Below are 26325 nucleotides of genomic sequence, written 5' to 3'. Positions count from 1 at the left end.
TTGTGCTTCAATTTTTTGTTCTGAAAATTTTAAATTACACTGATTTCTACTTGTTGAGCTCTGATGATGTACCAGGTCTGACATTCTAGGTTCCACTTTCTAATGTCTCTACAAGCCCTAAAGTATCATTGCTTGTAATTACGTGTTTTGAGCAACTCTACTGGCTATTACACTATTTTTGGACAAAAAGTATTTTTGTGATAACATTAACAGAAAGATGGTTTCAATTCTGTTGCCCTTTTCATAGCATCCTTGACCTCCTTGTTTCTTAGGCTATATATCAGTGGGTTAAGCATTGGGATTACCATGGTGTAAAACACAGAAACTACTTTTTCTTGTTCTAAGGAATATTGGGAGCTTGGTTGAATGTAACTAAAGCTTATGGAGCCATAGAACAAAGTCACAGCTGTCAGGTGGGAAGCACAGGTGGAGAAGGCTTTATATCTCCCAGCTGTGGAGCGGATCCTGAGGATGGCAATAACAATAAAGATATAAGAGATGATTACAGTCAAGAAGGTGATTATGGCAATTATTCCTGAGAATATCAAGAGCAACAATTCATTTCTTGAAGTGTCAGAGCAGGAGAGCTTCAGCAGTGGGGGCAAATCACAGAAGAAATGACTAATGATGTTTGGTCCACAGAAAGTTAATCTAACTAAGCCAATTGTGTGTGTCAGTGAATTAATCATTCCCCCTATACATGAACCAGTGACCAGGATGGCACATACTCTCTTAGTCATGACCACCATGTAAAGTAGTGGATTAGCAATTGCCACATATCGGTCATATGCCATCACTGCTAGGAAAAAGCCCTCAGTGGTAAGAAGAACCACAAATAAAAAATATTGCATTATACAAGCAGTGAATGATATGGTTGCCTTCTCCTCAAAGAAATTCACAAGCATTTTTGGTCCAAAAACAGAACAATAGCAAGCATCAACAAATGAGAGACAACTGAGGAAAAAGTACATAGGAGTGTGAAGCTTGGGAGTGATTTGAATTAATATAATCATGCCAAGATTCCCCACCAAAGAAATGACATATATCACCAAGAAAAGCATAAAGAGAAACACTTTCAATTCTGCACGATCTGACAGTCCTAAAAGGAGGAACTCTGTGACCACCGTGGAATTTTCCTTGGCCATTCATTTGGTTTATCATGACAATGACTGTGGGGAAGGGAAAAAAAAAATAATAGAATTAATTAGTGAAATGTCAGCGAAGACACCAAGACTAATTATGACTCCTCAAGATAAATCCATTACATAAAATGTTTTTTTTTTCACTGAAAAAGTGCATAGTATCTAGACCAAGAAAGTTTCTTAGATCTTAGTATCATCAATGCAGATATGGAAGAGATCTCAGAAGCCATTTAGTTCTCATTTTTTTTCTTTGCAGAAACTGATGTCCAGTGAAGTAAATATTTTTGAACCCATGCCCTCTTATTTTAGAGACAATTATTTTTCTACTGTATCTTAGTTTCCATAATTTCTCCCAGAGTAGATGTCTTGTAATACAAACTTATCACATTATAAATGACTAATTTTAGAATCAAATAGGAGATATTGAAGAATACTGAGGTTATTGGACTAGACAATCTATATAATATCATCGAGGTTTATATCCTGTGATCCTTTGACTTACAGAAGGGAAAAAAATAATATGGTGTAATTAAGAGAACTGAAATGCATACTTAGTTGTCCTTTTGCTAGACCATGTTGACGTTGCCTCTGAGAAGAGGAAATTATAAGCGTAATGGGAATATTCCATTGGAATAGACCTTCTAACATAAAGACAAAATTTTAGAGCTATAAATATCCCTTCTTAAATGCTCCAGTTTTATAAAGTGGAAGTGATTTGCTCAAGGTTACACAAATAATTAGTAATGTAGAGGCTTGATCCCAGGGCTTCTGAAAAGGTCAATTAAGTTTCATTCAAAGTAAAATTTCTTAACAGAATGATATAAAGTGTAATTGTCTATCTTTAGAAGTAGTAGGCTTCAGTGGATTTTTTCAAGAAAATGTTAGATGACCATTTTCCAAATATGTTTTAGAGGAGATTCCAGATCATGGATAGGTTAAATTAGTTTGGGGGGTGCCTTTAAACTCTAAAATTCTAGGATAAAAATAAAATAAAATAAAAAACCCAGCATATGATTTGTACATGTACATATTTGTATGTGTTTATACTATTTTTTAAAGTCACGTAGTATAATGTATACATATACTCCCACCCACACACATATGCATGTGTATGTGTATATATATATACATATATATTCCTATCTATATCTATCTACATACATATATACATACATACATACATACATACATGTATGGTTTATGAAGTATTTTACAGATATCATTCCAATTTTTCCCTTCATAAGAATGCTGGGAGAAAGATTCCATTATCACCTCCATTTTATAGGTGAAAAAGCTAAGTTAAAAACAGGCTAAATGACTAGCTGAAGGTCCTACAACTAGTAATTCTCTGAAAGCGGATTTGAATTTAAATCTTCCTAATTTGACATCACTGTCAGTGTCTCTTGCTGCATGTTAACTAGATATACTGGGTTCACCTCATTGTTTGAATTTTCAGTCCACTGAGGACCAGGCTTCTCAACCTACTTCAGTAGACAAGTTTTGAGTGCTTCCAAGTCCCTCATCACTACTCTACCAAGTTGGTTAACATGTCTATAATTCTGAAAGGAGAATGTCTATAAAAGTTTATTTTGTGTTCTCCTTTTAGAAAAGATCAAGTTCTCACCTGAGAGAATGTTAGAATGTCTGAACTGGAAAGACTCTTATCACTCGAATGGATTTGAAAGCAAGACATTGTAATGGGAGGTTCCTCAGAACATTGAATATAAGAGCTTGGGAAAAAAAAAAAAAAAAACTTTAGAAGTTAGAAACTTAGACCATAGAAAGTTCAAGTTGACAAAGGCTTTAGACATCATACAGTCAAGACTGCCCATCTTATAGGTGGAGAAACAGGCCCAGAGAGAGGAAATTATTTGCTCAAAGGCTTTAGTGGGAGAACTGAATTCCAGAATTCTCAATACCCTCTCCTGTGTTTTTTCCTCTATAATATCATTTAGGTAGGGAAGGAGAAAATAATGGGGATAGATGCATAGAGAATAAGGAGAGTATGTGAAAAGATATAGCTTTATATCAGTCTCAGTATTTACTTTATTATTATTTTTTAGTTAGGTTTGAATTGAAAACTAGAGAAAGAACACTGGACTTAGGGTAGTGGTACTTGAGTTCCAGTCTCAGCTTTGCTACTGAGGACTTGTGTAATAATTATTCTGAGAAGCAGGTTTCTTATCTATATAATGAGGGATTTTCCTATATTACTTTAAAGTTCCCTTCAAGTTCTATTGTCTATTACCCTCTGGATTTTATGAATCTCTTGCAAATAAATACATTTTTAGTCCAAAAAAATTATTTGATACACCTTTCTCTTAATCCTGGGGGATATTTATCCTTTAAATCCACAGGAAAGAATAATCAGAAAATCATGATAAATAGTGTTCAAGATATTTAAAGAAGATATTTAAGATATCTCAGGTCTCTGATAATTTCTGTAACATAAGTGATAAGCAGCCAACCACACTTAGAGTGGAGATTCACAAGTAAGGGGACATATATTACATCCTTAAGCAATCCCCAAAGTTGTGCAGCTTGAGTTCTTAGTAATGTAATTTGTTTTGTTTGTTTGGTTTTTTCTCCCTTATTACGAGCCCAGATCTCTCTCTCTCTCTCTTTCTGATTCCCACCAATTTTTCCTAGTCACAACTTCAAATTTCAAGACACTTAATGTTTCTTTCATAGGACAATCCTCTAAGAAGTTGAAGGAGCTACCATATAAATATCAAGTCTCTTCTAATCTAGACCTCTCCAGTTTTTTTTTCTGTCTAATTTTTAGAAGAAATGATACTGAGTCTCTTTACCACCTTAGTCAAGTTTCTCTGAATAAGCTCAAGATTTATCAGTGTCATTCCTAAAACACGGTACAAAGAATGGATCACAAAGTTCTATCATCTTTATAAAGTTCTATCATCCCTGTACAAGAAAGTATGACTCTATTTATGCCCTCAAAGTGTTAAAATATGATTTGAGAGTATCTTCTCTTTTTGGATGCCATATCATACTTCTTACATATTGACTTTGCCTCTCATTACCTTTGCCACCCTTCTAATCTTATTATGTCCTGAAAAACCTCTCTCTGCCTTTATTTACTCTATCTTTTCCTTGTGAAATTTATATATTGATCCACAATATTTTACATTTACTTTTACTGGGTTTAATAGATTTAGAATCAATCTAATATACTAGATCGTCAAGCTGTTCTCTGATCCTAATTAAATCCTGATTTTTATCAGTGAATTCTCTCCAACACAAGATTCTGTTTTGATAGTTAAGCTATTTATTTGTCGAAATAAGATGTTGCTAACAATATCAAGCAGCATATGACCATGAACAGATCCCTGGAGTATTCCATATAATTCCTTCAATATTTACATTGAAGCATCCAGGATTATTTTTAGGAATTGCCCATTTAAAGAATTCTTTTTCCTCATGAATTTTTTTTGAAGTTCATAGCTCTCATATTGTTCACAAGAATAACGGAAAGGATTTGTCAAATATAAAAAGGGATGGTTAGAGCTTTCTCCCTCTTTCTCATTTTTTGCTGTTATGCAATTTTCTCTAAATATTTAGGTCACTATATGGTTCGAGTTCAATGTTTCACATAAGTGTCTATCTCTCAAAGAAGGGACATGATCTAAGGCATTGGTAAAGATAAAACTAATATATAGTAGGAGTTGAACTCACCTTTTTTCATGCTACCAAGGTAACACTAGTTAAGTAGGTAATTATCTTCATTTTATAAATGAGGTTATTGAAAATCAGACAGATTTCGATTTGCTCCTGGCTTCCATCTGGTATTCTATTATCTAGTCCGGTACACTTCTTAGATATATCAGCCATAGCCCATGAGCTTATATAGACCTTTATGATCGAGCCAAAGGGATTTCTTGGACATTTTACAAAACCTTATTATTTTTTCCATCCAAGTCTTTCTTTATACTTTTCTCAATGCTTTTAATCTTCCTTTCTCCACTTAAAATCTCATCTGTCCTTCAAGGCATAACTCAACACTTTGAAGTGGTTTACCCTCATCAACATCAATATCATCATCATCAAAACATCAATTTTCATATAGCCTTTTAAGGTATATGGAAAATTTACATACATTATCACATATGATCCACACAGAAACCTGTGAATTAGTTGTTAAAGGCATTATTAATCCTTATTTGCTGATAAGGAAATTGATACCTACACAGGTAGTTTTTTTCATTTGCTTCATATCAATCTAACTGTTGAAGCCAGGTTTAAAACACAATAGTTTAGAGATTAATATCTATACTCTTTCCCCTTGCCTCCAGTGTTACAGTCCTTTATTAATTCAAAATGTGAAGAAATTAATTAAAATTCAAATAAATACAAGAAAATTCCATAAAATGCATTACTTTTACCAAAAAAATTGCTTGAGATTTCAGCTTCTTCAAACAGCACTCTTAATTTTCATAATTTCTTTCTTCTGTACACCCCCCCCCAAAATCACACAGCATATCACATAAATGGTTTCATCATTGCATATTTTAGACATTCATTAAACTGAAATAAATTCTAGGCAGTAGAATCAAAAGATAATCTTGGTTTCTGATAGTCATAAAATAAAAACTCATAAAATGTCTATAGTCTCACTAAACTGTTAGAGAGGTAGAAAATTCTTTCCTCTAAGATTTGTTACACAAGAGACTTATTTATATTTTTTCAGGTACTAGGGGGCAGATTCCCTGGAGCTCAGTGAAGGCTTAAACAAACAACAAAAATACATCATTAAAAATCTCGTTTGGGGACCTTGGGTATCAAAATCACAGGGAACATACTTCTTATCTAGTTGGATAGTTCCATATCCAGAGGCACTTGCAAGTTTTTGGGGAGAGAATATATGAAAATGGGAAGAGGATAGGGAACAAGCAGGGAGATCTCTATTGATCTGACTTGAGTAAAAATAAAAAGCCTTGGTTCAATTGATTACTAAATTCTTAGATTGTAATGAATAAGGAACCCTTCTTAGGAAATCGGTGTCTTGGTATAGAAGAGCTGACTTTGCGATTGCAAGTCTAGAAGGCAGCTTGACTATCCTCAGTTTTTATCTTCTTGAAGAAATGTAACAAATTTTTTTTACAATATATCCTTGTATTAGGAGGGCAGAGTTTATAATCTCAAAGAGGATCATAAACATGTCTGAAACGTTCGGAACCGCCGGATATAAGAAACTCTCAAAGTAGAAGGCAAAAGAATCAAAACATATATTTAGGCTCCACAGTAACCAACCCATGAACCAGCAACCCCATTTTGATATATTGATCAAAGGCTTCCAGGCCCAATAAGTACGCCTTGAAAGAGTAACCAGGAGGCTACAGAGAAGCATGATTGCGTAAAGCAAAATCATGCTTCCCCCTCTAGTGGTAATAAGATTACCCACTGGCCTGAAGTCTTTGTTCAGCTTCCTCCCGTAGGTCAGCTCTGCTACTGGCAGCTCCTGCTTCAGCTGTGGCTGTGGCTGTGGCTGTGACTGCAACTGTAGCTGTAACTGTAACTGTAACTGTAGCTGTAACTGTAGCTGTAACTGTAGCTGTAGCAGCCTCTGGCTCCAACGGGAGCTGCTTTTAACCATCCAGCTTCTGCGGGGGTGTAAGGTACGCCGGGGAAAGCACAGGTTCTTTCAATCTGCTTAAGCAAGGTGAAGGGGTTGACCAGAAAAGCACAGGTTTTTTCCATCAGCTTAAGCAAGGGAAGCAAGGTGAAGGGGCCGACAAGCTTACTCCAGTCCAAGATACAAACAGCATTCAGTTCAGGGGAAAAAGCCAAACTAGTCAAGGGCACTTGTTGACTAAGTGCTAAGGAGCCCATTTTTGGTTGCCAATACACTCCACCCTTGTTATAGGATACATAATCTAATCAGCCATGTATCCTAGAACATACATTGTGATCCAATTACAAAGGAAACTAAAACATATCATTCATTATAAAGCAAAACATATCATTTGGTGACATTCCTAAATATTGGTTTACGATTCAAATGTGATCCACCCCTAGATCCCAGCAAGATAATCTCTCCAATCAATCATCCCCAAAATAATTATTAATAATTCAAATGTCCACCCCTAAATCCTTGTATCCATTACATAGGATCAATAATATCATAACAATAAAACAACACAGCAAGGATAACACAAAATAAGTAAACAGAACACTATCATCATTTCCACCCCCCTTGAACGATTGGGGCTCAAAATCTTGGGGTGAGGGGTGAAGGTCTCATTTTCCATAGCTTCTTCATGCTGAAATTGGATGTAGAGATGGCCCTGCCCCCAAAAAGTCCCATTCCAGAGGTCATTTCTTTAACGAGCTGGCAGGAATTCCAAGAATGCTACATGCTTAGGCAGTCACCGGAAAGTGCAGGGTGCTTAAGCCTGAAGGAAACAAAACTAGCAACAAGGTTAGCCAAAACAAAGGACAAAAAGAATAGACAAGTATGGACTATAATTCTTCAAATAAAATCATCTCAAGTTTGGTTGAGATTTCAGTTATGCAAAGATCCAACATCAGAGCCAAACTCAGGTGGGAAATGTTTCTTTTCAAAAGGAACATAATGAGGAAGCCAAGAGGATCCCACCCTAGATAGAGACTAAGATTGTCCTCCCAGGCTTTCCCCAAATGTACAAGTTTTCATCCGTTAATCACACAAAGTTACCTTTCCTCTGAGTGGCTTATGGCATTTACCAGCATCAGCCATACCTGTGGAGTCTGTGAATCTATTATTATAACCTATTCACGGTAAAATATATGGTTCAGGGGTACGATTTGGTAATTATTTTCCCCTGAATAGACAACTGTTACAGTGTTGTCCTTCCCATGGGCTATAACTTCTGCAGCCTTTGCTTCCTCAAAAGCTCTACTTTGTTCAAGTCCCCAGTCAAATTCATATTTCTTTCTGGTGACTTTATACAAGGGTTTTAAAATCTGTCCCAAATGTGGGATGTGGTGTCTCCAATAACCAAACAGCCCTATGAACTTTTGGGCCTCTTTCTTATTGGTAGGGGTGGGAAAATCCTGGATTTTTTGTCGAGCTTGTGGGAGAATTTCTCGCAGTCCTCTATTCCACTGTATCCCCAAGAATTTTACAGTTTGAGCTGGCCCTTGAACCTTTGCGGGGTTGATTTCCCATCCTTTGCTTTTCATATGGTCAATTAATAATGCTAAACTCTCCTCCACCTCCTTTATATTCTTTCCCTGTATCATGACGTCATCTATGTAATGTGTAAGCTGTACACCAGGTAACTTTAATTCATCCAAATGTTCAGCTACAATCCTGTGGCAAATAGTTGGGCTATGAATATATCCTTGCGGCAGGCGTGTAAATGTATACTGTCGGCCTTGCCAAGTAAAAGCAAACTGATTCCATTGCTTGGGGTCTATTGGGATTGTAAAGAAGGCATTGGCCAAATCAATAACTGCATACCAAGTCCCTTCACGTTTTTGTATTCTCTCTATTAAAGTAACCGTGTCTGGGACAGCAGCATACAAGGGAGGAGTCACTTTGTTCAGCTGTCTATAATCTACTGTCATCCTCCATGTTCCATCTGACTTTCGGACTGGCCAGACAGGGTTGTTCCATTGAGTAGTTGTAGGGGCTAACACTCCTGCCTCAACACATTCTCTTATAGTGTTGGCAATTTCATCTTGCCCACCTGGCACACGATATTGCCTCAAAGTAATTATTTTAGAAGGTTCGGGCAAAGTGATTGGATCCATCTTGATTTTCCCCACTAAGACTGCATTAATGCCCATTTTCCTCACAGCAAATTGGTATTTCCCTTCGGGTAAATTTAAGGTCATACCCTTCAATATGTCTATTCCAATGATGTATTCGGGAATAGGCACAATAACCACACTATATTCTTTCTTGGGCAACTGTCCAATTTTCATCATTAATTTAACTTGCCTGGCTGATATTTCAGTCCCTCCTAGTCCTGTAATGGTAATAGGAGTTCCATGGCTGAACTTGTCTGGATTTCCATAAATAAGGGTGGCCTCGGCCCCAGTATCTATTAATGCCTCAGTTACCGTACTTGACCCATTTTTCCAATATATGGTCAAGTTAATGTGAGGTCTGCAATCCAGCCTGTGTATTTCCTTAATTTGGACTGGGGCTCGGCCTGTTCCTTAGTATTCCCTTTCATGTGATTCACTTGGGTTTGAAGGTTCAACATCTGTAGTATTTGCAGGAGCAGTTCTTATTTCCCTATCTCTCCTGTTATCAAGGCCTTTATCTCTGTACATTCTATATAATTCATTGGTTGGAATTCCATCTATCATTTCAAAACCTACCCCTGCTCTCAATAAAGCAGTAAACATTTCTTTCCTTGTTACTCTCCTTTGGCGCCAAGTTTGCTGGTTATTCACCCTTCTCTCTCGAGGAGATCTATCCCTTCCCCAGTCACCTAAGTCATGTAACTGTAAAATCTTATTTATCACTGTTGTAAGACGGCTCCCTACTTCTCCAAGTAATAAATTCAAAATTAGTTGTTTATAAGCAGGGGGAGCTGTCCTAATTATTAAATTCCTATGAGGCAGTCCCATTGGATCATTGTAATATTTGTCTGCAGTTCCTATCATAATGGCAGTCTTCATTACCTCCTCCTTTAGTCTCATGATACAATCTCTAAGTGAATACCAGGGTCTGTGCTCAGTGGGCCACATAGAATCAGTAGCATATCTCTTATTGCATCCCACAGCGGCTAATGCCAACAGAGTAGTCCTGCTATCACCATCTCCTTGCTGATGATGTTCCCTAAAAGCTTGTTGAACTAGAGGATCATGGCTGATACCTATGAATCTCATGCAGTCTGTCCTATCTACTGATATTCCACTGGCCCCTTGATCACTGAGTCTTACCATCCAAGATATCAATGGTTCTCCTATTCTTTGGCTGAATCTACTCAAAATATCTGTGACCTCTTGCGGTGAGAAATCTTCCTGAATTTCCCTTGTAACTGAATCTTCACCTCGGGTTTCTGTCTTCCTCCTTTGTATGGGTCGAGCCCTTGTCTGATCATTTAACCATCTCCTATTCTCTGTGTGAGGCACATCCTGAACCCCAGTAGTGTTTTGTGCCTCAGCCCCTAACATTGTCTCATTCTCCCCCCACTCACTTCCTCTGCCACCATGGCTAGGACGAAGCAGGCAGTCAGGCTCTTTCTGGGCTGGGTTGAAATGCACTCTGGGCTTTTTTGGTCTCCTGTTGCTCTTAGCCACATTAATAGAAAAGTTCTCATTTGAGTCAGTTTGGTCTCCTGCTATCTGAGATTCCCCTTCTTCCTGTGGGGTAGGAGTGCCCCCATGTCTTTCACTTAATCTCAATCTTTCGTATACTAGCCAGTAGGCTGATAACACTATCCAGCTTTGCCTAGATAGTGATGCCCCTGACTGAATCCCAACTTCTCGTAAACACTTTTCCAAATCCCTAGGATCTCCTCTCCGTAGCCTTGGTTCCCAGTTTTCACAGGGTCCAGCTTTTTTAGCCAATTCTTTTGCTAGGGAGGAATAAAATGCATCCTCCCATCCTGGGATATTCATCTCTTCCTCTGGAATTGTTCTGCTTCTAAATAGAGATCTTATACCTAGCGATCCCATCCTCGTCGCCAAATGTATTAGGAGGGCAGAGTTTATAATCTCAAAGAGGATCATAAACATGTCTGAAACATTCGGAACCGCCGGATATAAGAAACTCTCAAAGTAGAAGGCAAAAGAATCAAAACATATATTTAGGCTCCACAGTAACCAACCCATGAACCAGCAACCCCATTTTGATATATTGATCAAAGGCTTCCAGGCCCAATAAGTACGCCTTGAAAGAGTAACCAGGAGGCTACAGAGAAGCATGATTGCGTAAAGCAAAATCATGCTTCCCCCTCTAGTGGTAATAAGATTACCCACTGGCCTGAAGTCTTTGTTCAGCTTCCTCCCGTAGGTCAGCTCTGCTACTGGCAGCTCCTGCTTCAGCTGTGGCTGTGGCTGTGGCTGTGACTGCAACTGTAGCTGTAACTGTAACTGTAACTGTAGCTGTAACTGTAGCTGTAACTGTAGCTGTAGCAGCCTCTGGCTCCAACGGGAGCTGCTTTTAACCATCCAGCTTCTGCGGGGGTGTAAGGTACGCCGGGGAAAGCACAGGTTCTTTCAATCTGCTTAAGCAAGGTGAAGGGGTTGACCAGAAAAGCACAGGTTTTTTCCATCAGCTTAAGCAAGGGAAGCAAGGTGAAGGGGCCGACAAGCTTACTCCAGTCCAAGATACAAACAGCATTCAGTTCAGGGGAAAAAGCCAAACTAGTCAAGGGCACTTGTTGACTAAGTGCTAAGGAGCCCATTTTTGGTTGCCAATACAGGCAGATAAGTATGTGAAGTATATATTTTCAAGGTCTTTAAAGAATTAATCTTGTGGCTAAAGCACATTTTTCAACCTGTATGTAGATTTTCATATATGTATCTATTTATATCTCCAATATACGTGCATGTACATGTGTATGAAAGCATACATGCATGCAGGTATGGGTGTATTTGTCCAGAAATTCTTCTTTACAGTAAAATTAATGGCAATATTTCTTAGCTATTCTCATTTCTTTCACTTCACAGAATAAATAAAGATAATGTGTCTTTTTTCACACATTGGGCTAGAAATTTAGGATCTAGAAATGAGGTGAGGGTGAGGCTAGGCCTTAGCATTAATCCATTTCAAACCCCTTCATCTTACACATCCAGAAATTCAGGTGCATGGGGTTTAAATGATTAATTAAAGACCTCACAGGTGGCAAGGAGAATAAATCTGATCTAAATCTTTTGATCTAAAATTCCCTGAATATTTCAACAATAAAGTGATTCTGAATATCAATACTTTAATCCTAGATGTAGTAAAATTGATTAAAAGATTCATTGTTTTCTGTGTAGGGGGATTGGCTGAAGGCAATTATTTTGGATTAAGGTATGAGGTAGCTGAGGAATCATAATATTAGGAAAAGATGTGAGGGACTGAGAAACTAGAACACCAGGAAGCTTCCTGGTGTAGTGGATAGAGTACTAGGCTTAAAATCAGTAGGGCCTGGGTTTAAACCTAGCCTAGGTCACCCTCTAGCTATGTAACTCTGGGCGAGTCATTTAACTTTTGTCTACAACAGTTTCTTCCATAAATTGGGTTTATTAATATCATGCACATTCCACTGTTTTTGTGGAGATCAGATGAGATAATATTTTAAGTACTTTGCTATGCAAAATGCTAGTAATAGTTGTCGAAGAAACCTTATGCCATAAAAAAAATTTAGTTGTCAAACCCACATGCACAAAAACATTTAGAGCAGCTCTTTCTGTGGTGACCAAGAATTGGAAATTGAGGGGATGAACATCAGTTGAGGAATGGCTGAACAAGTTGTGGTACATGAATGAAATGAAGTACTATTGTTCCATAAGAAATGATGAGCAGGTATAGTTCAAAAAAAAAAAAAACTTCGAAAAACTTACATGACTGATGCTGAGTAGAACCAGGAAAACATTGTACGGAGTAACAACAACATTGTGTGATGACTAACTTTGATAGACTTAACTCTTCTCAGCAATGCAAGGCTCTAAGACAACTCCAAAAGATTCATGAAGGAAAATGCTATTCACATCCAGGAAGAGAACTACGGCGTCTGAATGTAGATCAAAGCATACGTTTTGAGCTCTCCCTCCCTCCCTCCTTCTCTCTCTCTCTCTCTCTCTCTCTCTCTCTCTCTCTCTCTCTCTCTCTCTCTCTCTCTCTCTCTCTCTCTCTTTCTCTCATTTTTTTCTTGTTCTTCCCATTGATTCTAATTATTTTTTACAACATGACTTATGTGAAAATATGTTTAATATGAATGTATATGCAAAGCCTTTATCCAATTTTATGCTGTCTTGGAGTGCATGGACAGGAGGGCGGGGAAGAAAATTTGAAACTCAAAATTTTATGAAAGTGAATGTTGAAAACTAAAAAAATAATAATTCATTAAAAAGAAAAGAAAATTAGTTGTCAGAACTGCAAGAAACTTTAGATCATAGAATGGAAACTGTCAGAGAAGCATTAAAACTTAAATCATTTTATCAGAGCTTAGTAGAAACTTAAAATGTATCTCTTCCCCTTACTCTCACCCCAACCCCACTACTCTTATTTCTTAAATTCTTTTGTTGGTTTTAGAGATTTTTAAAATTTATATTTTTATTGCTCTTGCTTGCTCTTATCTTGTTATCTAATTCTTCAATATTTTTTCTTCCTTATTTTAATAGTCCAACAGAATGCCCCCTCTTCTCTTCCCCTTCCATTTGCTTTGCTCATTAGTTTTCAAAGCCTCATTTCTGAACTTTATTCTAGGAAAAAACAACTCTTATACCCTTCATTGTTGATCTTAATTTTCTGTATATTCTACAATTTAATTATTTAGTTCATGGCCATTCTACTTTTCTTTCATCTTTTCTACTTGTCTTTATTCTTCATGGAATTAAAATGATTACATTTGTTTTTATTTTCCCTTATGAATAGTTGTTATTGCCACATTCATCTTGTCTCATGACTCCCTTTTTATGTTGTGCCTCAGTCTTCAAAAATATTGATTCCTTCAAGCCAAAGAGCAGTTATTGCTCAATTTTAGGCTTTTTTTCCCTCTGCTCTTTATCATATAGTTCACTATGAACTTTTGTCTGCCTCTTGACCATTATTTGCCCATTTACCTAAAATTCTTTTCTCTGAGTCTATGCCCTCCCAGTCCTTAGTTGGTTCTGATTCTCCCTTTCTTATAATAGGTAGGATATGTGCTCTCTTTAAGCATCAAATCCCCAAAGATAATACTTGTAGAAATAACTCTATCTTCCTCCATAAAGTATCTTTCTTCCCTCATACGAGCTTTCATCAGTGGTAGCCCCTCTGATTACTGATTTTCCATTATGTTTTCCCCATTTTCAATCCTTCTCTGTGATTGCTTGTTCATTATGTAGTCTTTCTCTCTTTTTTACCCCCTGAAAGACTTTTGGAGTTAATTACCCTTCATTGTTAGCCTGTGTCTAGATTGGGCATATTCCTGTTTATTTTAAGCACCAGGAATGCTAAATTTGAATGAAGCAAAAGAAAATAAATAGAAATTATAAGATATACTGGCACAATAAAGGAGGACCAAAGCAGGAAATTGACTTTTGCTTCAAGTAGATGGGTTGATAATTAATCTTGATGATAAACAAGAGCTTTTTCTTTTTTTGTTTTCATTTTCTCCAAAAAAGAGAATGAGACATTCACTGAAAACAAAAGAATAAAAATGATTAACAGGGATTAGAATACCCATAGATACAGAGATGTTGCAAATGTAAGTACTTGCCCTTGGTAAATTTAAGAAACTTGACTCCCTAGGTCATAAAAGAAATAGAAGATATGATTACTTGACTGCTTCATAATGATGATATTCAAAGGACAATTGAAAGTGGAAGACATAACACAAGATAAAAAGTCAATCAGTCAAGCAAGCAAAAGCTGACCCTTTAAAAACTAAATTAAGTTTTAAAATAAAGAAAATAATCTACTAGCTACAAGCAAGTGAACTTAAGTATTATTCCTGTGAAAAGTCTCAGATGAGTCACTTAAAGAATAGTGAGTAGGTATCTAAAAGGGGATTAAGTGATTACATGAATGATACCAATCTAAACTAAGTTCTTTATATGATGGGATGATTTAATTAGTTGATTAAGAAGTTCTTGTTAATATGGGTTAATTTGATTTTGCAAAGCTTTTGGTACTGCATATAATACCACTACTCTATTGAAGGAGATATGAATCATATAATAATGCAATAAGATTGGTACAGAACTATTTGGACAATTCTACTCAAAGAGTAGCTATTAATTCTTCCCTGTTGTGAGGGCAGGAATTCTTTAGTAAAATACATCAGTGCTTAAACTTATGGTGATTAATAGTTTTTATCAAAGAGTGAAGGGAAAAGTATATCTCTTTGCTATTTCTATTATTTCCTGTTTGGAACTGAAATTTTTAAATTTACCCACTGCATACTTTTGTAACGATGCTCTGTGGATCACTCACACATTCCTCCACTAACAGTGTTGGGTTGTATCTCTAGAGGAGTGATTGCTATTACTTTCTGAACTCTAAGAGTAATACTGAGGGTGATTGTTCTCCTGAAACTAGCTGATTAGGTCCCAGTGGTGTGCTTACCTTTAACAGTACTCTGGTTCTGTGGGTCAGTTTTCCTAGTCATCTTGCCATTTGATTGGACAATTCTACACATAAAAAGGACAGACCTATTCAGGGACAGGAGATTTCTAATGTGCATTTATATGAATGTTGCCTTTTCTTTTAAGATCTGAATGCCTGAGTAGGTTCAAAAATGTCACAGCTAGTAGAAGCTTAAAGACAACCAGAAACAAAGAAAGACATCTCAAGTCAGAGTAGCTAAAGCTGTGATAATGAAAGAGCTCTTGCTTACCTTTCACCAGTGGGGTAAAACATTACTCAATTTACTTTGAAGTATATGCTTAATCAAATGAATATTCTTATTTTCTCTCTTCTCTGTCTTTCTGTCTGTCTCTCTGTCTCTGTCTCTCTCTTTCTTTTTCTTTCTCTCTGTCTCTTTTTCATCATCATCTGTCAGACATCTATACCTCTGTTTATCACTATGTCTACACTTCTCCACCCAGTCATATAACAAAGATGGAATTATTTCTAAAATGCCCTTCGTCCTTACAACATTTAGGGTTATTAAAGTATTGCTGTTCTTCCGTACCCTGTAGGGACAACTCCTGTCCCAGGTCACATTTTAACTTTTGATAAAGAGCCAAGTATGACTCCAAGTCTACGTGTATCAGTAAGGCAATAAACACAACATCAATGAAAATCATGAATATGCCTATGTAGTTCTGTATTGCAAGGTATGAGAGACTCCCAAACAGGAATATGCCAAATATGAGCCCACAGAGACACTGGGCTGCTTCCAGGGATATGGGCTTTTCCTTTTAGGGTCTAGGTCCCATCACCCCATCAGTCCTGTGACCCTGTCTCCCTCCTAGCAGTGTCACTGTACTAAGGGTCTGAGGCTTACTCTAGGCTTCAGCAAGACCTTCATATTATAATTGCGGAGTTTGGTGGCAGAGAAGGGCTGCTAGCTGGACTCTGTTATCATCTGGCCCTTAGAAGAAATATTAACCCTTGGCGTACTTGTTGCTTAAGGGTAAGGGATTTCAAAGATTCAGAGATTCTCTTCTCTGCTCCTAAGTCCATAAGATTCTCATGCTTCAGTGTTCTTTTGAGCATACACTGATTTATTCAAGACTCACTGTGGAGAAAGGAAAGAGGCACTATATGAAAGCAATGAGTAAACCATATGTTTTTATGCATATGTGAGGCATTTTGATTGCCATAAACTGAGGTGCTAATATGAGTAAGTGAAAATATTTGAGGGGAAAGAAAAATTGTTATTTGCAGTAAGGAACAGGAGCAAGGATAGAAATAGACCTTGGCTCCATGGAATAAACATCCATTAAGGAGCAGTGGGCCAAAGGAAAACAAAAGGGAATTGGGGTTGGAATTATTGGAGGTAGGAATTAAGCAAGTTTGTAGAGTTGTGGTAAATGTGCGCACATGTGCATAAGTTAAGTCACATATGTAACATGATTGTAGATGTATATGAATACATATTTATATACTAAATATTACATTTTAAGAAATGCATTTTATATTGTTATATACACATATTTATATATGCATATTTATGAAATATCTATGCATATGTATGTTAATTGGCTTTAGCTTTCTTGGGAACCATACTGGCAGCTTAAATCCTGAATGTCTGTGTGGTTATTCAAGAAAGCTGAATATACACAAACACATACATGCATACATACACACATGCATAAATAGGTACATGCACACATGCATATATATCCATGTATACACAGGTACACACATGTATATGTGTATATATACATATATATGCACACACATATATACATGCATACACATGTATATGTATATCCCATGGAAGGGAATAAAGTTTAACAAGAATAGAAAAGTAGGAATGGACCAGGTTATGAAGGGCTTTAAGAACTAAAGTATTTTTTTTTAATTTGATCCTTGGAAGTAAAAAGGAGACAGTAGAATTTATTGAATATTGGGAGGGTGTGACATGGTCAGAACTGAGCTTTGTCTCTTTTTTGGGAATGGTGTGGGAAATATATATTTGTATCAATCTCTAAAATATTCTATGTGTTAGAATTATATCTATGCTATATAATGAAAACTTCTGCCCCGATAAACTAACTTTGTTACGTTAGTTGTATAGTGTGTTCTATGATACCTATTTTTCTTTTGTGGTAATTTTCTATTTTCTATTTTGTGATTGCTTAATGAAATACACTTATTATATTTTGAGAAAAAGAAATCTTTTTTCACTTTTCTATTTCTATATATTCTTTTTTTTTGAGTTTGAATAGATACTGGGAAGTTTTATTTGTACATTATTTTAACAACAATCTGGCTAGCCATAGCTGTTTTGGGGTGTAAGATACAACAAGACAAGTAACAAGAGCTGCCAGCACAGGTTCTTTGATCTGCTTTACTAAGGAAAGTAACTTTAAAGGGTTAACAATGTCACTGTAATCCAACATACATATATCATTCATTTAGTTCAGGAGGAAAAGCCAGCAACCTGAACTTCAGAGCAAATAGAAACAAATTACAAAATACACAATACAAACAGACCAAATTACAGTTCATATTCACCAAAGAACTAGTGGGTCTGGGTTAGCAAAGGTGGGGGGCAGTTACGGCTTGCTCAGAGTCTTAACACTCCTTCCATGAGTGTGTCCCCAAATGAAACATCTGGGTTTCTTCAAAGCTGGGGGGCTTCTTAACAACAGCTTTCCCAGAGTCATGCGTCACTCCTCCAGTGAGAACCCCAAAAGTCAAAGGACAACACTGGATCTTAGATACCCCTGTCAGGGCTCTGGGAACTTGATTACCTCAGTACTGAGAAGCACTCAAACAAAGCATAGTGAAAAATCCCTTTTAGGGTGTGGGAAAGTTAATCCCTAGTACCACCATACACAAGTCAATGATTCCTGATTGTCTTAGTGCTGAGAAACATTCCAAGACAAGATCCAACTTTATCTGCCCCATTCAAACAAAGGCCAGAATCATTAAAGGGAAGAACAGCAAAAAGTCCCACCTTAATTACTGATACAATTATATGAATCAATAACAACTTTAACTTTAGCAGCTGTTGATCACAAATCAGTGCTATATTTTATCAGTTTTCTTTTTCTGCCAAATCTATTGATGTAAGTATGTGGTTTTAATTATATTAATTATATCAATTACACTCCTAAAATTAAAACATTGAACAGTCCTTGAATCATAGGGCAGATTTTCCCTCTTGGTCTTAGTGATTTTGTTGTTGTTTGATTGTTTAATCTTTGCACAGGTTTTATGGAGAAAATATCTCAATATTTATTAGGGGAACTGGTCTATTACTTTATTTATCTGTTTTATTCTTCTCTGATTTAGAACACAGGATAATGTTTCTTTCATTGAATAAATTTGGAATTACCCTAGTCCGAAATGATTGAGAATGATATTTGGAGTAGGTATGCTCATTGTCCTTTAATAAGTTCTATGTTTTCAGCACTTTCTAACTTCTGTTCTAGCTTGCTGAGCAACACAGACAGTATTAGTACTTTGATCTTTCCATTCCTTCACATCAATTTTAGTTATGTGAGAATAGAACAATTTTAAATGGAAATATCCACTGATTTACTCTAAAAGAGCATAATTAGCCAAAAAAGAATCTGTTAGCACCATGAGATTGGATATGAATGAGCTTCAAGTTTTATTAAATTAGCTTACAAACCAAGCAGCCTCTCTCTCTCTCTCTCTCTCTCTCTCTCTCTCTCGTTCTTTCTGTGTTTCTGTCTCTGATCTGTCTCTGAATCTGTCTCTATCTCTGTTCCTCTGTCTCTCTGAATTTGTTTCTCTCCATGTCTGTCTCTCTGTCTGTTTATCTCTATGTCTTTGTTTCTCTCTGTCTTTGTCTGTATTTCTGTCTGTCTGTGTTTCCGTCTATCTATCTGTCTGTCTGTCTGTCTCTCTCTTCACTTTCCCTAAGAACAGCTTTGCTTGGTTTGTATTCCATGGAACGTCATGCTCCCAGCACTAGGTAGTCTTTGGCACCCAACCCTAAGCCCCAGTTCAGTTTCTTTTTGAGGGGGGAGTATCTTCATTTTTCTCATTTGCATCCACATCAGTTAACATAATTCTTGGCACATAGTAGGCACTTAAAAATGTTAACTGAATTGAATGTGCACACACACATACATACATAGTTAAAATGGTCAGGATTGACACAAGTAAATTGATAGGAAAAGGAATAAATTTGAATGTTGTTAGGACAGTAGGACAAAGGATATTAAGGTTACACTCGATATTTTTGTTGATATTACTCAGCCCTTGAGATAAGGACAGCTTCAAAAACCCAGGCAAGATCTAGCAAAATAAATTGGAAATTTTAGGCAGGTTTTGGGTATCTTTAAATCTAATTCCTTGTCCTTTCTTTTAAGTATGCAGTAGATGTCTTGTAAGAGAAGAAAAATCAATTTATAGTACCAATAGGACAAATGGAGAGCAAATACATGCATACATATATGTGCATATGCACAAACACACATATATTATATATGTGTATGTGTGTATATAAACATACATATATGTGTGTATAGGAATGTATATTTATATGTATGCATAAAGATTTGAAAATTTGCTTCTTGCATCATATCATTTCGTAAAGAGTTTTCTCAGTGCAAGAATTACATCCCTATTCCTCAGGCTGTATATCATGGGGTTAAACACTGGAGTCACAATAGTATAGAAAAGAGAGAAGACTTTGTCTGACATGGCTGAATGACTGGATTTGGGTCGCAAATACACAATACTGCCAGACACATAGAATAAACCTACAACCATGAGGTGAGAAGAGCAAGTAGAGAAGGCTTTCAATTTCCCTGAGTTTGATGGCAGCCTCAGGATAGTGGTGATGATTTTGACATAGGACATGATTATCAACAGAAAGGGAATCATGACAAAAAGCAAAGCAGCAACGTGGACAGAGAGCTCTTTCTGATATGTTTCCCCACAGGCCACTTCCAGTAATGGTGGGGCATCACAGAAAATATGATTGAGTTTGTTAGAACTACAGAAGTTCAGAGAGAAAATCTCATACGTGAGTCCTATCAGAACAGGTATCCCTGTGATCCAGGAGGCAATCACCAGCTGGACACACACCTTGTGATTCATGATGAGAGAATAGTAGAGAGGCTTACAGATGGCCACATAACGATCATAAGCCATCACAGCCAAGAGCAAACACTCTGCCACTCCGAGAATATAAAGGAAGCAAGTTTGTAGAGCACACGACAGGAATGAAATATTTCCCTTCTGATTCCAAAGGTCTCTGAGCATCCTAGGGAGAGTGACTGATGTGTAACAGATTTCTAAGAAGGAAAAGTTCCCAAGGAAGAAATACATGGGTGTTTGGAGAGCAGGATTAGTTTTAGTTATGACAATGAGGAGGCCATTTCCTATAAGTATACTGATATAGATGACTAGGAAAATTGCAAATAGAAGCCTTCGGAAATTGGGAAGTTCAGACAATCCCAGGAGAATGAATTCCACCACAAATGTAACATTGCTTCTTTCCATTTTGTCAATTTCTTCTGCCTGTGGAAATATTGAAATCAGAACCAGCAAATAACTTTCCTTCCCTAGGCTTCAGTTTCCATCTCAGAAAAATTAAAAGGGAAAAGGAGGGTGCTGATTAGATGATCTGTATCACTATTGCCTTTAATAAATTTTGGTTTAAGCATCTCTTCTATAACTAGCATCTAATACTCTGTTCTTCAAGGTCACTTCTAAATGTTAACATTCTGTCTTCTCTGTCAGAAGGCCAAAATCAACCAATGAATGTTGTTAAATATTTGCTATGTGTCAGGGAATGTACTAAAGTATTATGACTATCTTTCTTGGATTTTTCGATTAAAAAATGGATCTAGGAAATGTCATCCAGTAAAACTTTTGAAATCACTCTAAATCTCATAAACACCATTGGTAACACCATTGTACAGCTAACATTTTTATTTTCAAAGATGGTACTGTCTTGACAGCAGAAGCCATAGTTTTCATATAAGATATGAAATAGGAAAAAAAATGGAATGTATTATTAATTTCCTTAAATAATACTGTTCTTATGTTCCTTGTCTTTTTTGCCCTAATTAAGTTTTGCTTATGTTTTCTTCCTGCCTGGAAAATTTTCCCTAATCATCTCTGATCATCAGAATCTCCTTATTCTCTCAAGCCCTGTCTCAACTTTACTCTTTCTTCTGTGTGGCTCTTTAGCCATCAGCCATTTCTCCCATCCTTGAATTACTAGATAATGAAAATTCTACTAGAATTTGTTATTAATTAAGTAGCATATTTATCTATATCTATTTATGTGTATGCATGTGTATATTTATATACACATACATACAGCATATAAAAACATACATATATACAACATACATATAAGTATACACACACACATATATATATATACATATGCATACACATATAAACATACAACACAAGTGTATATGAGTATGTATATGTGTGTGTGTTTCTGTGTGTGCATACATGTATAGCCTTCTGCCTCCCAGGGATCTTTTTATATATTTTATGTCTGTTCCAAAATGTTTTGATGGCAAGGTTCTTGTCTTGTACATTTCCATATATGTTGAGTGTAACAGATCACTGATAAATACATATTTGAAGGAGTAGATCATCATTATGATATGATTTCAGGGACACTTCCTACTCCCAAATATTTATTTCACTGGCTGATATTTAAGATATCATATTTAAAGATTCAGTCATCTGTGGTAACAAATGAATAGCATTAAATTTGGTAAGCCTTTATCTTTACTTCACATTTTAGTGTGAACCCTTGATCTGTTCATTCCCAATGCAATATCTATTATACAGAGATTTAAACTTTCAATCAAACAGAAAAGATATTAACATGTTTACAAACATGTAGATGCATGTACATATACATATGCATCTATTTGTGTCCATATGTGTTTATACACACCTATATGAACACGCAGATACATGTACACATTATTGTATTGGATTAATTTGAGTTTCAGCTTGAGCTGAAACATGACCCTGGTAAATCTGTTCTGTGTAGGAAATAAATAAAATCACAGTATAAGGAGAATACTAGGTTCTTGAAGGTATGGACAGGTGTAGAGGATTGTTTTTCCCTGAAGCAGAGCCAATGATAAAGACCAAGACAATATATTGTAACTTCTTTAAATTTAGGAAAGGTCTGTTCCGGACCCCGAACATGCTCTCCTTCTAGGTATCTTGGTGTGTTCAGTGTGGCAGCCTAGAATAATCTGAAACACATTTAATCTGTAGTCAGAAAGCCTGTATTCAAGTCTCTCTTCTGATGTTTATTATTTGCTGCCTTCAACAAGTGATTTAATTTTATTTGGCTTGGCTTCCTCGTCTGTATTCTAAAAGTATTGGAGTAGCTAACTTCCGATATCCCTTTGAGCTAAATGTTTATTATTCTATGACTAGAGAATAGGTCATCATCATTTAAGCTTTTAATCTGACCTACCTTCATCCCAGAACCCCTATTTCTGAACCTTAGGAAAGAGGTGGTGATACTCAGCTTCATGCTAGAAGACAGATATGATTAAATTTCATGTAGAGTCCTGATTCTATAATAAACTGTGTGCAAACTTCATTGTTATCATATTTCTCATGTTCTTCTCATATATAAAATTGAAACAATATTTTCAGCACCGTCTGCCTTTTTTATGAAGATTAATAGAAATAGTGCATTTAAAACATGTTGAAGAATTTAAAAATTGGCACACTAAGGCAAGGCATCATCATTCCTTTCATTGTCATTTTGTATGTCCTATCCAAGTCACAATACTCATAATAATCTTAATTTATTAATGTTCTGTGGACTATTGTTTGGGTAAAAGAATGATTTTTTAAAGTATTAGGATGCCAGCTTATGGTCTATAGGCTCACAGAACTCATCTTTGGGACAATTTTGATGACACACAACTCACCCATTGACAAATGGGTCTGGTTTCTTTTGATTGGTTTCTTTATTTTGTAATCTTTTCATTCCACATAGCTTTGAGAGTAAGAGTATTTGGTATGGAAAAATCACTTTGTTGTTAACTTTTAACAGTTAAGTAGTTAAAACTGTTTTAAAAGTTCTTTAACTATTCTCATTTTTTTTTCATGGATCAGAGTATATAGAAGAAATTGTGGGAAATGATCTTGTGTGTGGTAATACCTCGATTTCAGTTATTTCATTTATTGAAGTCCCAAGAATATTTTCATTCTGTATTTCCCATATATAGATTTCTCATCTATAGGTTAATGAATAACAGTGAGATTCTGATAAATAATTGTGTCCACCAAGTTATAATATTCTAAATATTGATTGTTGCTGTTCAGTTATTTCAGTCATGTCTGGCTTTTCCTGATCCTTTTTGGGGTTTTATTGGTGAAGATAGTGGAGTAGATTCCCATTTCCTTCTCCAGCTCATTTTATAGGTGAAGAAAGGGAGACAAACAGGGTTGAGTGATTTGTCCAGGGTCACACAGATAGTAAGGATCTGAGGCCACATTTAAAGTCAGGAAGTCTTCCTAACTCCATTAGAAAAAGACTAATTTCCATATATCCTTGATAAAACATTGATATTCAAAAGATATTTGAAATAGTTATAGAAAGATAATACAAGAATCTATTCTTCACACATATCAAATAATATAACCAGATTGCATATACACACCAAGAACTGGAAATTATCAGCAACCATTAAAAACATTACTAATAAGAGAAATGAAAACTAGAATTCTGTGTTTTCACAAATTACAAAGTAGCTAATAAAATAAAAATAATAAAATAAAACAATTTTATATATATATTATATGTAATGTAACTGTCTCTCTATATAATATATATTGTAAGATAATATATATAAATTATAATATATATATAAAATAAAAATGAAAAATATGATAAAATAATAAAAATAATCAAGCTTTGAGCTTCTTTGAGAATATAAACACACTGCTATCATGCTATTGGAGCTGTTAACATCCAAATAATCTGAGAATATATTTGGAATTATGCAAGAAATGTCAATGAATTATATACAGTCTTTGGCTCAGCAATCCCACTAATTTGGCTATAAGGAAGTCAGTGACAGAAAGGTTGCACATAAAGAAAATACTAATAGTCATTTTTGTGAAAGAAGGAAAAAATACTGGGGAAAAGAGTCTAGACTTCAATCTGGCAATGTTTTGTCACAGGGATGTAACAAAATGCTATATACTATGGACAACGAATGTGAGGAATTAAATAAATAGGGGAAAAAAACCCAAGTTTTAAACGACTTCAGAGCAATGAAATAGGATCAGCATAAAAGCAGCCACAAAGTGTACATTAATGTGAATGGAAAGAAAACTAAGACACAGCTGAGTTCAGATAAATTTCAGTAAAAGATTTACTCCTGGAAAAGATGCTGAAACATATTTCCCTCCTCTTAGCATTGCAGGTCAGGAGAACTATGGTTGCAGATAGTTAAAGAATTTGTCAATTGTACATGTATAACCCATATCAAATTGCTAACCATCAGAATTCAAAATTAAAAAAAGTGATAAATACTGTCTTTACATTTAGTTTGTAAAAATAAAATATTTTAAAATAAATAAAATAAAACAAAAAAGTCATTCAATATTGTTTCTTTAATGTTTTGTTTTCCTTAACTATTTTACTTGTTAAAAGAGATATGTAAGTGGTAACATACTTGGTAATAAAAATGAGGTAATGAAAAATAGGGATTAAAGATTAAAAAAAATTTAAAAATCAGCAGCTACAGCTAAAACACTGTGATTTTATTTAGCTGAGGGGTGAATGATGCATTTTGCTTTTGTTTTTATTTTATTTTTTGTCTTGATACATAGAGAGATCAGATTTTATTGTGGGGAAAATAGTTCATTCTTCAGGCATTTTCCCTCTAAATATGGGAACCCTGAGAAGTATTGTCAGTTTTAAAGCTTTCAAGAAGCTTCTAGATGAGTGAGTCCACAAACTGCTTTATAGTCAGAGAAGTTGGAAGTGAGTAAACAAAAGAGCTCATACTTACCTTTCCGAGATGAGATTAAATACTATCCAGGTGCTTTCTTTAATCAATTTATTGGAAATAATATGAAACTATAATAACTAGTATAAATGAGGTCCTTTAATGTTTGGGATGCTCTCTCTCTCTCTCTCTCTCTCTCTCTCTCTCTCTCTCTCTCTCTCTCTCTCTCTCTCTCTCTCTCTCCATATATATATATAATCACATCTTTTCCTCATACCAGGACTCTATTATAGGTACTACAGGTTTTTCCTTTGACCTAGTAGGAGAATGGGACTCAAACAATCTTAATAACTTGCCCAAAGTTCCATAGTGGGTAAGTGTCAGAGGAAGGTTTTAACTCAGGACTCTCATGATTCTTTCTACTAAACTATGTTTTTTCTTGCTTAAGCATTACCACATGCTGCCATATACTACCATATCCTACCCAACTTTGAAAGGGGAGCTGGACTCTTTCTAAAAATGACCATTTTGATCAGATCACCACACTGTTTAAGTAGAAATGATTCCTGACCTTCTGTGCTCTTTGGGGACAATTCTCCCATGATTCTCATCACATTTTAATGAGAGAAATCTTCTGGCTCAAAGTCCAGTCTTGTAAACATCTCCTAATGAGGTAATGTTATGTAGTGGATGAATCTGTGAATTTGAGCCATGGGAGCATATTACAACCCTGGCTTTTTTGATTACTAAATGTCTTCTTATTGAAAGATCACTGATGATGTTTCAAATTCTTTGAATCATGGTATTATTGTGAAAAAATCAGATAGTAAATGGTATTATGTTTTAACTATTATTATAAAAATGATGTTAGTCAAAGTTTCTATTGAATTATTTGGAAATAAATCAGTCCCTTCCCTGCATCTTAGAACAAACACAGTGTTCTTTTTAGCATCTACCTATAAAAGAAAGCATTTGG

At 35.8% G+C, this 26325-nt stretch overlaps 2 protein-coding genes across 2 annotated transcripts; both read right to left on the bottom strand.

Annotated features, from left to right (window-relative positions):
• Positions 1-206: 206 nt before the first annotated feature.
• On the bottom strand, positions 207-1547 carry LOC118855484 (olfactory receptor 1052-like). Its single transcript, XM_036765588.1, has one exon. The coding sequence runs from the start codon at positions 1143-1145 to the stop codon at positions 207-209; it is 939 nt and encodes a 312-aa protein (XP_036621483.1). The 5' UTR covers positions 1146-1547.
• Positions 1548-19965: 18418 nt separating this feature from the next.
• On the bottom strand, positions 19966-20898 carry LOC118854355 (olfactory receptor 10AG1-like). Its single transcript, XM_036764714.1, has one exon. The coding sequence runs from the start codon at positions 20887-20889 to the stop codon at positions 19966-19968; it is 924 nt and encodes a 307-aa protein (XP_036620609.1). The 5' UTR covers positions 20890-20898.
• Between the last annotated feature and the right edge of the window lie 5427 nt (positions 20899-26325).

The sequence above is a fragment of the Trichosurus vulpecula genome, chromosome 6 (assembly GCF_011100635.1).
Source record: "Trichosurus vulpecula isolate mTriVul1 chromosome 6, mTriVul1.pri, whole genome shotgun sequence".
Classification (NCBI taxonomy): domain Eukaryota; kingdom Metazoa; phylum Chordata; class Mammalia; order Diprotodontia; family Phalangeridae; genus Trichosurus; species Trichosurus vulpecula.
This window is presented reverse-complemented; position numbering and strand designations above follow the sequence as displayed.